The 15060-nt window shown below is 44.3% G+C and overlaps 1 protein-coding gene across 4 annotated transcripts in view; it reads left to right on the forward strand.

Annotated features, from left to right (window-relative positions):
• Positions 1 to 14425, forward strand: part of NUDT13 (nudix hydrolase 13) — a 33021-nt gene extending 18596 nt beyond the window's left edge. Inside the window, exons 3-9 of one of the 4 annotated variants that reach the window (XM_050959648.1) lie at positions 3971 to 4110; positions 7201 to 7308; positions 7933 to 8039; positions 9151 to 9276; positions 9550 to 9661; positions 10442 to 10596; positions 11652 to 14425. In XM_050959648.1, the coding sequence (XP_050815605.1) occupies positions 3971 to 4110; positions 7201 to 7308; positions 7933 to 8039; positions 9151 to 9276; positions 9550 to 9661; positions 10442 to 10596; positions 11652 to 11846 (943 nt within the window). In that variant the 3' untranslated portion in view covers positions 11847 to 14425. Of the gene's footprint in view, positions 1 to 3970; positions 4111 to 7200; positions 7309 to 7932; positions 8040 to 8998; positions 9277 to 9549; positions 9662 to 10441; positions 10597 to 11651 lie in introns of those variants that run through there. The other 3 variants (XM_050959649.1, XM_050959650.1, XM_050959651.1) reach the window with 3 other exon arrangements.
• The last annotated feature ends 635 nt before the right edge of the window (positions 14426 to 15060 follow it).

Consider the following 15060-nt stretch of genomic DNA (forward strand, 5'->3'; position numbering starts at 1 on the left):
AGCAATAACTCAGCCACAGTGAAACACATCTGCCAGCGGCAAGAGCTGCGAAGCAAGTGACACCTAACTCGAATGTACATCAAGGTCGCATAGCTGGAAATTCATGTAGAGCAGAGATATTGCGAGTTGATACATGTCAAATGGTCATTTTAACATACGTCCAAGGTAGATAGTTAAGAATTGAGTGAATACTGCAGAAAATTATATTTCTTGGTGCCAAAGAATAAAGAATAACATCTTTCAGCATTATAAATCCAAAATGTGAGTACCTTTAAGTGTTATTAAATGTTAGCATTATTAATGGGCTGTATAATGATGAACGTTTCTTTGTTATAACTGGTTCACGTGTAATAAATAGGGTCCATAAGAGAAAAGTAACCGCGTTAACACTTAATAGGCTACTAAAGTGATGACATCACACCCCAAGTGGGTAACAGTTAGGAACAGGATTACTTTCCAAACAACTGGTGTTGGGTTATAATGTCAAAAAAGGTCATTTTGTTTCCGTGTAAACTCTGTAACTAACTGTTCTAATAGGTAAGTGAGTGTATGTTACTAATCATTGAACCTTTAAGCCATGAAAAGACGTGTTGGGATGGCTGCAATGTGGTTTAAATCACCAGCCATGTGGTGTGTCAGCCATCGTTAACGCTGTAATGCTTGCAGTTGGGAGCACAGTACATAACAATATTCAAATACCCCTGGCAGAAAGAGGGGGGAAAAAAACAGTTCACAGCATTCAGATGAAGGAATTTTACTTGGAGAGGAGGTTAGGTCACATCTGCATGGAAGCAGTTTGGAACATCAAGATCAGTGGTTCTCAAACTTTTGTACTGGTGACTCCTTTCACATAAAAAGCCTCTGAGAATGATCCCCCCTCCTCCTTATAAACTAAAAACACTTTAAAATATATTTAACACCATTATAAATGCTGGAGACAAAACGGAGTTTGGGGTGGAGGCTGACAGCTCATGCCCACCATGTAATAACCTTGCAACCCCCTGAGGGGTCCTGACCACCAGTTTGAGAGCCCCTGATCAAGATGAAGGTATATTACTTCAAGATGAGGGTAGCTCACTCCACAAAAAAGCAGTTTGGAAACTCAAGGTGATGGAAACTTCTAGATGAAGGCAGCTCACAGAATCAGACTGATATGGAAGTGGAGCAAATTTATTCACCTTCAGAGAGACGTCAGAAATTGAAGTAAATGAAGTAGAAGGAAGAAAGGATGAGGAAGTTACAAACAAGTTACAGTATGGGGACCCAGCTTCACGGCTCAGATGTGATGACAGTGAGTGGCAAATTATCGTGGAACATGGACCCACACAAGTTCATGCATTTCCCTTCCCTAAGGATGGAAATAAAAGAAAATTCTCTGCTCAGCATTACAAGAGGAAACTCATTAATGGGGAAGAAATGTATCGAAACTGGTTACAATATTCAGTGTCGAAGGACTCTGTGTTTTACTTTTGCTGCAAGTTGTTTAGAAATCAAGCAATTGGTACACCACTTATTGAAAATGGTTTGAAAGACTGGAAAAACACATCTTCAATTCTCTCTTCACATGAAAGAAGTAAGAACATTTGGAATATTTTCAAAATTGGAAAGAACTTGAATTACGTGGCCGCGGTAGAAATGAAAAATTATACACTCCAGGTAATGGAAACTTTTAAAAATTTGTTGAATACCTAGCTTTGTTTAATCCAGTCATGAAGGAGCATCTACAATGTAAAATAACTGATCATGAAAGACAGGTTTATTACTTAGGAAAAAATATGCAAAACGAGCTGATTCAAATCCTAGTAAATGCCATTAAAAAGAAAATTGTAGAAGCTGCCCATTCTGCAAAATATTTTTCAATAATACTGGACTGTACACCAGATGTGAGTCATGTTGAACAAATGACGATGATCATTCGTTTTGTGGATATGGAAAAGTCTGCAGATGAAGATAATGTTGAAGTGCTCATAGAGGAACATTTTTGGGGTTTCATACCACTGAGAGAGACGACTGGAGCATTTATGACTGAAACTATTCTACAAGAGCTAGAAACAATCTCCTTGTTGAAAACTTATGTGGCCAAGGCTATGATAATGGGAGTAATATGAAGGGTAAAGACAATGGTGTGCAAAGGAAAATGATGGAAATCAATCCTAGGGCCATTTTCTTCTCTGCAGTGCACATTCTCTGAATTTGGGTTTCAATGATACTGCTGGATGCTGTTTGGAGGAAAGCAGTTTCTTTGACCTGGTGCAACGTGTTTATGTGTTTTTTCTCAGGCTCAACACGCCATTGGGAGATTCCGACTCACCATGTGAATTCTCTAACTGTGAAACCACTTAGATAAGATGAGAGAGTCGCACTGATGCTTTGAAGCCTCTTCGCTATGAACTTGGAAACATTTATAATGCCCTAATTGAAATTTCTGATAATACTACCTTTACTCAATCATCTGGCAATAAGGCATGTTCAGATGCAGAAGCTCTTGCAAATGGCCTTTCCAAGTTAAAATTTGTGACTTCACTCATTTTGGTATAATATCCTTTTTGAGATTAACCTCACTAGTAAGCAGCTTCAGGAAAAGAACTTGATCATACATTCTGCTATTCAAAAACTGCAGCAAACTAAAAATATTCTGGAGGAATTCAGAAGTGATGAAGATTTTGAAAGAACACTGGTAGATTCTCTCAAGCTTGCTGAAGAAACAGACTTTCTGACAGAATTTGAACCAGTGCCAGTTCGCATTTGGCAAAAGAAACAGCAGTTTTCATATGAAGGACGAGACACACCCATTCAGAATCCAAAACAAAGGTTCAAAGTGAATATCTACTTCGAAGTCCTTAATACTGCTATTCACTTGGTTGACGAAAGATTTCAACAGATGCAGCAGCTAGAGTCAATATTTGGCTTTCTATATGATATCTCCAGCTTGCAAAAGAAAACAGCAAAACAGATAAGAGAATTTTGTATAAAACTGGAATTGGCATTGTCTCATGAAAATTCAAAAGACATTGATGCTACAGATTTCTGTAGTGAGCTTCAGGCTTTTTCAAGATGACTTAAGAAACATTCCACTCCTGAAGAAGTACTGAAGTTTGTTTGTGAAAATAAACTCACAGTTTTCCAAACATTTTTATAGCTCTACGCATTCTTTTAACTTTGCCAGTTTCCGTAGCTAGTGGGGAACGTAACTTCTCAAAGTTAAAATTGATAAAAACATATCTGCGTTCAACAATGGTGCAAGAAAGACTTGTTGGACTTGCCACAATGTCAATAGAGGAAGAAATAGCTGGAAAACTGGATCTAAAAGAACTAGTGACTCAATTTTCAAAACTTAAAGCAGGAAAAGTCATGTTTTAAGAGCACAGAGTGTTGGGGTTTTTTTATTCGGAGTGTTTTGTAAATATAGGTTAAAGTTAATTGAAGAGTTTTCTTATTTCTTTCTATATTGGATGTGGTGGTAATGGCAGTTAAAGCAGGCAAGTGTAATGGATGATTTTGGATTTGTAATAATAAATTATAATAAACATTTTTAATGCATTTTTATTTGAAATGGGAGTGAAATATCATCTAGCTGTTGTGTACAAATCTATTCTGAAAATTTCATGTCTCTATTTTATCTGATCTCAGAAACATTGGTTAGGCACATGGACAGATGGACAAACTGAATAATTTAAGCCTCTGTTTACAAAAAAAAACGCTTAAACATTAAAAGGAAAAAAGGGGCAAAATGTTTCCCAGTTTACCAAGAACCTCAGCCTAGATCTGCCCTTTGGAGTTTGGAGTTGGTGGGCGCTGATTGTATTGTTTGCCTAGGGTGCCAGTTGCTGGCAGCTAGTCTAGGGCCGCCCCTGAATATGAAAGATACTATACCATGCATTCTGTTCCATTTCTCTGTTCATAATGAGTGTACCGTTCCTGATCTAGGCTTGGTCTTGCAATGATCTTCCTGATTCTTTCACAACTTCAGATACTTGTTTGAGCTAAAGGAAGATGATGGCATCTGTAGGCAAGCCCAAAACTCAGGAACATTCTACCTCTTTCACAATCTCTCTCCATTCGTTAAGAAAGTTGGGAGCAAGTACTTGGCACCACAGATAAGTGTAGCAGGTAAGCTGATGGTCAATAGTAAACATCTTCATAGATTAACCAGCCAAAATGATGTACACCCAAGTTTCTTCCACTGACCAGATTTTAGTTGATACCATGTATGTTGTAAAGATCTCAGAGCTTTGTATCTTTATCTCAGACTGATCATGATGAAGAATCAGGAAATCTATTAAGCCATATGGGCAGGGCTGGCGTTTCCATTTAGGCGGCCTAGGCAATCGCCTAGGGCGCCAGGATTATTGGGGGGCGGCATTTTGCTGGGGGGGTGTCGGGGGGGATGGCAGGTGGCTCCAGTGGAGCTGCCGCAGTCGTGCCTGCGGAGGGTCCCCTGGTCCTGCGGCTCCGGTGGAGCTGCCGCAGGCATTTCTGCGGACTGTCCGCTGCTCCCGCGGCTCCGGTGGACCTCCCACAGGCACGACTGCGGCAGCTCCACTGGAGCCGCGGACCAGGGGACCCTCCGCCGGCACGACTGCGGCAGCTCCACCGGAGCCGCGGGACCAGCGCGCGGAGCGGCGAAATGGCCTTTCGCCTAGGGCGCTAAAAATACTAGCGCCGGTCCTGCATATGGGAGAGTGTTCTCCACTTTATGTTCAGAATATTATTTATTAACATCAAATAACTGTGTTTAGGGATACCATCTAAAGCGTTGGCACATGAACATGAGCTATTCTTCGTAAGTATAAATAGTATCTACACAGATCTAATCCATTTACTGATATTTATTTAGAGACAATATTTTTAATCACTTTAAATATGTGGGGCCATTTCCTTTGAAGCTACTGGTTTGTAAGTGAGATATAAAGTTGACAAGGAAGCTGGAGGGTATTTGGTATAACTTGGGAGAGTTTCTTTGGTGGAAATACAATACATTCTGAGACACAAATAATTGTAGGGGAGAGGCACATTGTAGGTCCCCGAGTACTAGACTGTATGCTCTTCTTGCTCTGCACAATCGTGGTCCAAAAGCCGGTGGATAAACTGGATTCTTAATTTCCACCTGGCTCCTTTCATTCTAGAACAGGGGTAGGCAAACTTTTTGCCTGAGGTCTGCATTGGGTTTCCAAAATTGTATGGAGGGCCAGTTAGCGGAGGCTGTGCCTCCCCAAACAACCAGACGTGGGCCTGCCCCCTATCCAACCGCTCCTGCTTCTCACCCCCTGATGGCCCCCCCGGGACTCCTGCCCCATCCAGTCCCCCCCATTCCCTGTCCCCTGACAGCCCCCCCAGAACTCCTGCCCCATCCAACCCACGCTTTCCTTCCTGACTTCCCCCCCGGGACTCCTGCCCCATCCAATCCCCCCCTATTCCCGTCCCCTGACTGCCCCCAGAATCCCTGCCCCGACTGCCCCCGACCACCTAATCTAACCCCTCCTCTCATTCCTGACTGCCCTCCCGGAACCCCTGCCCCATCCAACCACCCCTTCCTTCTGACTGCCCCCAGAACCCCTGCCCCTGACTGCCCCATCCAACCCCCCCCTCTCATTCCTGACTGCCCCCGGAGCCCCTGCCCCCATTCAACCGCCCTGTTCCCCGCCCTCTGACTGCCCCAACCCCTATCCATACCCCCACCCCCGATCACCACTCCGAACTCCCCTGCCCTCTATCCAACCTCTCTGCTCTCTGCCCCCTTACCGCACTGCCTGGAACACCGGTGGCTGGCAGTGCTACAGCCGCGCTTCTCAGCTTGGGCCAGCCGTGCAGCACAGAGCACCGGGTCAGGCCGGGATCTGCATTTGCGCTGCCCCAGGATCTCATAGCCCCACCGCCCAGAGCATTGCACTGGCAGTGGAGTGAGCTGAGGCTGCAGGGGAGGGGCTGAGGGCTAGCCTCCTGGAGCAGGACCTCAGGGAGCAGGCAGGAGGGTCCTGTGGGCCAGATGTGGCCCATGGGCCGTAGTTTGCCCAACTCTGTTCTCAGGGGTGAAAGTAACTTAAAGGACTTACCGGTACTCAGGAGTCCTTAGGAGGGGGACGGGCCTCAACTGGAAGACACGTGGCCTCTACTGGAAGAGGCGGGGCCTTTAAATCTCCAGGCCCTTTAAATCACCATCGGAGGGGGTCCCGGCCTCTGGTGGACCTTTAAAGGCCCTGGGGCTCTGCTGCAGTAGCGACCGCTGGCCCTGGCCCTTTAAATCACCACCAGAGCCCTGCTGCCGCCGCTACCCCAGGGCTCCAGCAGCAGGGCTCAGGTGGCGATTTAAAGGGCCCCAGAGGGTAGCGGCAGTGGGAACCCCAAGCCCGTTAAATCACCACTGAACCGCGCTTCTGGAGCCCTGGGGTAGCAGCGGCAGCCGGGGATTCGGGTGGTGATTTCAAGGGCCCAGGGCTCCGGGTGCTGCTACCACCCTGGGCCCTTTAAATTGTCCCCAGAGCCCTGCTGCCGGAGCCCTGGGGTAGTGGCGGCGGTGCTCCGGCAGCAAGTTAAGAGCCCGGAGCAGTAGCGGCTGCCGCAGCCCTGGATCCTTTAAATAGCCACCGGAGCCCTGACACCGTTACCCCATGGCTCCAGGGACTATTTAAAGGGCCTGGGAGGGTAGCTGCAGCAGGCACCCTGGGCCCTTTAAATCACCACCTGAGCCCTGCTGCCGCTTCCCCAGGGCTCCAAGAGCAGGGCTCCAGTGGCAATTTAAAGGGCCTGGGGCACCAGCCGCTGCTGGGAATTTTAAATTGCTGCCGGGGAAGCCAATCCGCCCCGGTACAGTGCACTAGCTCTTGCCGTACACCATACCGGGGCATACCGGCTTACTTTCACCTCTGTCTGTTCTAGAACCACCACATACCTATTTCCTCCCTTCCCCACATGTGAGCTTTGTCTTGAGGGTTTACCCTTGAATGGGAAGGTGTAATGGTTTGCTACTCTCCCCACTTCAGGGGACTGTTGTCAACAGCACTGTGAATCAGCTATTTCTAGGTGCTTGCCCAGTCTCACACCTTTTCCACAAGCCATAGGAAATCCCTTCTGTGATGTGGCCTAGTTTCATTGGCCTGGGCTGTAGGAGCCTTAAATATTAAGCTGTTGTTGTTGTTGTTTTGTTTCAGTATAAATTTATCACAGCTTCCTTCTCCTCCTCCTTTTTTCTCTGTTGTTCAGAAATGAAAAGCATGCTGGGGAAGTTCAAACAGAATGAACAGATGATAGAGGACTCGGTGCTGATTGGCTGTTCAGATGAATGCATGGCATACTTTGCCCTGGATCTAGGTTAGAATTACGCCTCCATCTATGTCTTACCCATTGGCTGCTATATTTGTTCACTTATATCTGCAAGTAAAGGAAGCCCAGGTACACTGATGGAGATGCTGTCTAGGTGGCACACTTAGCCCTTGATAGGTGAGAAGTTCCTTCTGAAGGAAGTCCTCTCTCATCCTTTGATGGGAGGTACTGTGACTTCACTGGAGCCACTTCAGGGAATTTTTATATAATGATATTACGTCTCTCTTTGTTTTTAGTAAAGTTGGTATGTTTGTAGGTCACAACTTTTGGGGACTGTATTATGACTGATGTAATGTCATTTCCATACTAACATGATTCCATCAGCAGCAGCTCCATGAGAATGTTCAGAAATTGTACACTCTTAATAGAAACAAAGAGAGGTGTGGGGTGGGGGTAATAACTGAAATTTCTGATTCCCACGGATTTATTTGGGGGGAGGGACAGCTCAGTGGCTTGAGCATTGGCCTGCTAAACTCAGGGTTGGGAGGTCACTTAGGGATCTGGGGCAAAAATCTGTCTGGGGATTGGTCCTGCTTTGAGCATGGGGTTGGACTAGATGACCTCCTGAGGTCCCTTCCAACCCTGATATTCTATGATTCTGTTCAATTCCAGGGTCCTTGGAGAAATCTGTCATTGAATCTGAATTGAGGGGGTCATTTACCGAATTACGGAAGGCTTTCTTTCAACTAGATGGGAAAGATGCACCCTTGTTGTCCTCGGTATGATATAGGATATTTCACGTATAGAAATTGTGATTGCTTGCACCAGATCTCCCACTTGCAGTCATTAGTTTATTATTTTATATATATTGTGGCAGTACCTAGGAGCCCCACCAGTTTGTGAGACATTGTGCCAGGCAGTGTACAAACACAAAGTAAATGGCAGCCTCTGTCTGAAAGACAAGATGTAACAGGTGGATGAAACAGAGACATGAGTGGCTGCGGAAAGAGGACAGAATAACAGTAATAATATGCTGGTTTAACATGGACTAGCTCTCTGCCCACTTTGTAAATGTAACAAACCAGTCAGTAGCAATAGTCACAGTAATCACAACTTGCCACCTGCCTCGCCACTATCAGAGGAAAGTTTTCTGTATGCATCCCAGCAGACGTTAATGCTAAGAAGGGGTTTGAAGGAGGATAAAGTGGTGTTCTCATTGTTTTGTTCTCCTTTTAAAACTGCTCCTCTCTGACCCATTACTCTGCAGATATCCTCATTTATTTTTGGAAGCCTTGTCGAAAGGCATGTGTGCTAAAATCAGGTCCATTAGCCCATAAATAGAAATCGCTCATCATTCCCCTTTCTGAAAGAGTTGTGGTACATGTGCTATGCAGCAAGAAACAGATCTGGTCTAGGCATTACTTAGAGGCATGGTTCAATTCCACTTATTGTTCCTATTCAATACCAATACACAGCAACTTCTTTTTCTTCTCCTCTCCTAGACATGCTGAAAGGGATTGTAATTTAAATTCAAAATGAGGAGCTTGAAACATTGTGTAGCTACAGCCACTTAGGGTGACCAGATGTCCCGATTTTATAGGCACAGTCCTGATTTTTGGGTCTTTTTCTTATATAGGCTCCTATTATCCCCTACCCCGTCCTGATTTTTGACATTTGCTGTCTGGTCACCCTACAGCCACTTTTCAAAGCAGCTCCTTAATTTCATGTGCACTTTCAGGGCTGCCTGACCTGATGAACTGTGATTTGATCACAAGGCTGCATGATAGGAAGAGGATGGCAAAGTATCACTCAGGGAGAATGGAATGACTGCACTGAATGAGCCCTATGTTCTGATGTTAACTGATTGTATTTATGTTTTGGTGTTTATAGGCTCAGGCTCTTCTTCGTTGGCATGACACCCATCAATACTGTAGCAAAACTGGGCAGCCTACCCAGAAGAACCTAGCTGGCAGCAAGCGTGTTTGCCATACCAATGGAATAATTTATTACCCACAGGTCAGCATCTGAATGGTGGGACAACTGACACATGATCACAGCGGTGACTAGCCAAAATTGTTGGGACTTAATAGGAGGGAATTTGTGAAACTCAAGAGCAAGAGCTTTCTATTTAGTTGTGTACTTTTTCTTTGTTTGTCCAATGTCCCCTGAAATCTTCTAGAAAAAGCAATAGCAATAGTCTGTGTTCTCACATTACTCTAGTTTTCATGTAACAATCAGTTTGTCTGAACTGTGATTCCTGGTTGCTTTGCTGTTTGGTGTGTTGTCTAGATGTCCCCAGTGGTTATCACTTTGGTGTCTGATGGGAGCCGGTGCCTTCTTGCCCGACAGGCGTCATTCCCAAAGGGGATGTACAGTGCTCTGGCAGGCTTCTGTGATGTGGGTAAGGAAACTTCTGACCTAGTGTTTTGCACTCATACGCATAAGACTGTGTTTGATAACAGGATTGCGTGCTGCATGGTGGGAGACTTGAGTCTGCGAGCCAGCCACAGACCTGCAGCTCCCCCGTTCAGTGCAGCTCATGCCCAGAAGTGATGTTCTGGAAAAAAGGGATGGATGTTATTAGAGCAGTTCTGCTCATCCAGCAGAAGTGTGAAATTGCTGTGTTTATCTGAAGAAGGAAAGGAGCTCTAAAAGGGGTAAAATCATGGGATTCAGCAACAAGGCACTGTCAGTGCTCATATCCACATGAGAGACCTTTGAGTTAAAATCCAAGGACTCTTCTTCTACCATCTTTTTTCTGGGCTGGTGGAGAGTGGGTGTGTTGGGGAACTTACAAGAAAAAGTGTGGGAGAGGGCAAGTGGCTTCAAAAATTAAAGAAGATCTGAGTAGCTTATTCTTTCTGTCTACAGTATATACTTATATGGCCCCCACCACCTTACTATTTGAGTGTCTTTGGTGCTTGGGAGAGGTATCCAGAAAGCAAATTTGAAGGTGACTAAAGATAGTTGATGGATTTGTTATGGTGGCCTGATGCTAAAGTGCTCTCAGAATGACTCACCTTACAGCGACTTATACTACTTGAGAAGTCAAAGCTAATATTCCTAAAATCCCCCCCATTTTTGTGTGGCACAAGGGATACTTTCCTATCCTGGGAAAAACCTGCCAGCATTACCTTACCTGATTGGGGGGTCTGTCCCTGACTAACTTGAGTGTTTCCAGGTGAGACTCTGGAGGAGACAGTCCGACGGGAGGTGGCAGAGGAGGTGGGATTGGAGGTGGAGTCTCTGTGGTATTCTGCTTCTCAGCACTGGCCCTTTCCCAACAGCTCCCTAATGATAGCTTGTCATGCCCTGGTGCAGCCACAACCGACCAAGGTGAGCAGACCCAAGATTTTAGTACCTTTCTTACATGGTGAATTCTCCTTTCCCAGTCCACATAACCACTGCATTGTCAAATCCTTTTAAATGTAACTTTCAGTGAGTTCTACTGAAGTGAGTGTGGGATCCTTTTAAAAGCTTGAAACACTCCTTTTCTGTTTCAAAAACATGGTGTATTTTGTGCTGCAATGAGTCTGAACCAACATCCAGATCCAAACACCACCATACTCTGGGTCCACCCTCTGCAGATCAGGCCAAGCTCTGATTTGATTTCCTATTGCTAAAATTCCTTGTTCATCCACCAGCACCACTAATACAAGCATGGTAATAGAATAGTGGGTACTGGCTCATTGCTACACTAAAGGAAACCAAAGCCCACAAAATATTAGCAGGCAATAGCTTCTACTAGTGGCAATTTTTTAATTTATTGGCAACAAGCGGTCAATGCATTGTTACAGTCAATATTTAAAGTATAAAGGCCATTTTGGAAGCAAGTTTTAAAATTTTTTAAAGCAAAATTCATTTTAGTGCTAGGTGTTGGACTGCTAATTCCTGGGTTGTGAAGTCTTCCATTCATCCACTAACCAGGAACTGTATGGGCAGTGTAACGCTAGTTTCCCTCACCCACCTCTCTCAAGCCTGCTTCATGGCTGGGTAATTCAGTCTCCATTTCCATTGAGGCCTTAGCCCTTTTGTGGAGACTGCCACCCCAGGAACTGATATGATGCAAACACCTGGTGCTAGCCAAATACTACTAATTCATTTCACATAGGCCACTGAACAGCCTCACTTGCAGGATAAGCGGGTCTATGCTTGTTTAAAATTTCTGGTAACTGGGGCTTGCTTTAACCTGTCCCTCTTGTCACATCTCACTTCCCAGTCTAGGCAAGATGGGGAGAAATCTCTTCAAAAGACACTCACAGAATACATTGGAACCCAGAATTCATTAGCCTTTGTTGCCAGAAAGTCCCGTAGATACAGGAATTATGAAGTCCTAGGTAGCTGCTTTTAAAGCCATTTACAGTCCTTCGTACATTTTGAATCCTTTCCAGATCAGTGTGAACAAACTGGAGTTGGAAGCAGCCGGCTGGTTCAGCCTGGAGGAGATAATGGAAGCACTCGGACGGGAGCCTAACCCTTTGAAACAAGAGGATGGCAGCTTTTCACTTTTTCTGCCGCCCAAATGGGCCATAGCCCACCAACTGATTCAGGAGTGGGTTAAACTGCAGGCTTCCTTGCCTGCTTAGGCACAGTCTATCACACCTTTATTTTAGCAGGTAAAAACAAGTGAGGACGAGTTCTCACAGTGATGACCCAGCCAGAATGGCTCATAAACCATCTTATATTCAGGTACATCTGGGGCCCCAGATGCATATTTGGATAAGTCCCAACAACTCTGGTACACAAGGAACAATCAATTAGATACAATACCATAAGTTCCAGTAAATCTTAAAAAAACAAAACCAAAAGCCCAAACCACTAGATGTTACCAAACCAGCTACAAGCCTGAACCATAGACATCAGAATGGTCAAACCCTACTACATGCGTTTCCTAGATGCCTCTTAGAATAAAGGATTCCACTCATTTCCCTCTATTTTACCCACTTAGACACCTCTGATGTCACAGAATAGAGCCTCACTCTTTTTGACAGAGGACTAGGTGGGATTCCATTTAGGGTCTCTCAGTGTTGGTCCTAGTGCTTCTCTTGCATTTTTTGATAAAGTGTGAGAATAGTGCAAGTGCAAATTTCATTAAGTTTCCTCTTTCCATTGCTTCCCTGCCCCATCAAGTCTCCCACTATGCTCATCTTCATACAAAAATACCCTTGATTTCCTTTGCTGCTAAAGAGGTACTACATTTGTTCACATTGGACTTAGCAGCTAAAGGTATCACGAGGCCCTCCCTCTGTGCTGAGCACATTGCCTCTACAGCTTTCCATCCTCAAGGACCAAGATTTGGTGATAAACAGCAGAGAAACATCACCTGCATAAAGCTTGAACTTGCTTGATATTCTGGAAGAACTGCCATGACTCAAACAGTAACAGAAATTGCTGAGAGCCCAAGGAACACATTTCTGCCTCAGTTCATGGGGTATCACTCTTAACTTCATGCATTGCTTAGCTACAGAGCATTTCTGTGGAGCAGAAAGAGCCCAGTCACAAGGTTCAAGGGCTTGGATAGATGCTTGCTCCCCTTGTACTGGTGGAATAGCAGGTTATCACCCTCTAGGAGGCCTGCTGAAGCATAGCTTTGGGCAGGCAGAGACTAATAATGGAGTTACCTGGATTTCTGATTTACTAGTAATTAAACTGGAAAAATTCAGGGTGCTTATGTGGTTGAGTTCTTGGGAAAATGCACAGATGCCCACATTTTGAGGCTATTAGTTTGGACACTTGGAGGGAGAAGTTCATTTTTAACCCTCACCAATTGATCCTGCTCCTGGCCAAACACTGCTAGCTACTTATTTTCTCTAGTCACGTGTTGTAACAGTCTGGCATCCAGCTTTCTTTAAAATGTAACTTACTGTAGCTCTGCTGGTTTGTTCTTTATCCTTTCCCTGCATGTGTAATACCTGGGTTCTCCCCTTCTAGCTCTTCCTTTCATCATCCTTTCTTTTCCTTGCTGGAATAAAGGGGAATTAGGAATGAGGTAGAGAATGAGTGTAGATCAGTCTTGTCTTCTCATTCCCATTTTCTATTGTTTTCTAGCCTGCCTCTGCAACCTGTTTTTCTCATGTGCACAAAACTCTTCCATACATCAACTTCTCGATCCCGCCTCCTGTACCCCTCTCTCTCACACCCCCACAAATCTACTCAACCATGGCTACTGATTATGGAGAGGCAGAGCAAAGTGTGAGTAGCTCAGGGCAGCACAAAGCAATGACAAGAAGAAAAGGAGTGGCTCAGATAGATGAGATGAGAAACTCATAATTGCAGCGTAGTCCACATGTCAAAACTTAAAAGGAAAAAAGTGTTTCAGTATGTCAAAGAAATGTGGAAATATTTTGCAACTTCTGCATCCTGTGGGATCTATTTTTAGGACAAAACAGGGTGTGTACCTCTTCACTATCTTTCTCCAAGTTTTATAAATATACAATATATATTTACCACGTATGTTGTCAGTAAGCCATAGAATGGTCTGGTAGAGACATACAGCTAGCTTCAGAGTACACTGCATGTGAGGCCTCTTAAGTACTGAGAATGCATCGGTGTATTGCTCTGTTAAGTTTTTACAATTAATACTTCTAAATGAATTTTAATTAGAGCATAAATACACAAAGTCCATTTTTCAAAGTCACTAAAGAATGTTTACATTTACACAAATGCCACAACAATCTTTAGCTTCAAACAGCTTTACATCTTGCTGCCTCTCAGCCTTTTCAATCTTTGTCTCTTCTACTCTGCTGCCAAGGACTATTTAGTGGGACTTCCTTTGGGTGTTGGGTGACCACCAAACACAGCAATCTAAAAATCAGCACTGCTTCCTTCATCCTTCTGACAAAGACGAGGGGAGAAGCCCAGCTAGGAGAGGAGCTGCTGTCCTCCTCCATCTCCATAGTGTTTGATGCTGAAGTTGCCCTGTGCTCTCTAGAGTCCAGGCTGCTCCTCTCTGGGCAGCTGGCCTTTCAGCTCCAGTTGAGGTTCTTGTAGTGCAGGCCTCCCACTATCTTCTTCAGCCACATATTTGTCATTGAACACATTTGACTACCTGGATTTGTTTTGCTCTCTGCCAGTCCAAAGCCAAAAAACAAAGCACCCCCGCCGTTCTTAATTTTCAAAAAGGAAGACTCTGGCAAGCCCCACTCCAGCCACAGAGGATTCACACTTGATGCAGTGGGACTTGGGAGAAACTGCATGCACAGACAGGTAGATAAAGCGCTGAGAGGCACATTTTCCCTTCCACTGCTGCAGATCTCACATTTGCTCCCAGTGAGTTATGAAACTAAATTACCACCTAACATCTGAATTACTTAATTATTATCCAAGATTAGACATCTTAATAGGAATTAGAATACTGTGGGCTGGCTGTGATGGTGCTAGAGTGTGCTGCCTAAAATAGCATGCTTGCAGCTAATTAATCCATTCATGCTAGGATCTGTCCCAGGCTTCAGGGCACAAGTAGGAAAAAGTTAAATTGTCAGAAGTTCTACATAAATACTTCAGCAACAGAAGCAGATATTCAACTGAACCAGGCAATTTTATCACATCCAAAACTTTGAAAGCAAAAGTTAAGAAACTGTTCCTCCCCACTTGGTTACCACACTGGGATACCATCAGACTTTACTCACCATAAAATCCTATTATAATTAAAAGCAAAAATGCTTTAGTACATTATTCCAAAAGTCAAAAAGGCAAGATGGCAATGTTTATTAAAGCATTTAACTAATCTTACATGCTGAATTCTAATGTGGGTAATTGTACAACACCCTGAGATAAGAGTTGATAAATATAAATGGTTGG

This window comes from Gopherus flavomarginatus, chromosome 6, assembly GCF_025201925.1.
Source record: "Gopherus flavomarginatus isolate rGopFla2 chromosome 6, rGopFla2.mat.asm, whole genome shotgun sequence".
Taxonomy (NCBI): domain Eukaryota; kingdom Metazoa; phylum Chordata; order Testudines; family Testudinidae; genus Gopherus; species Gopherus flavomarginatus.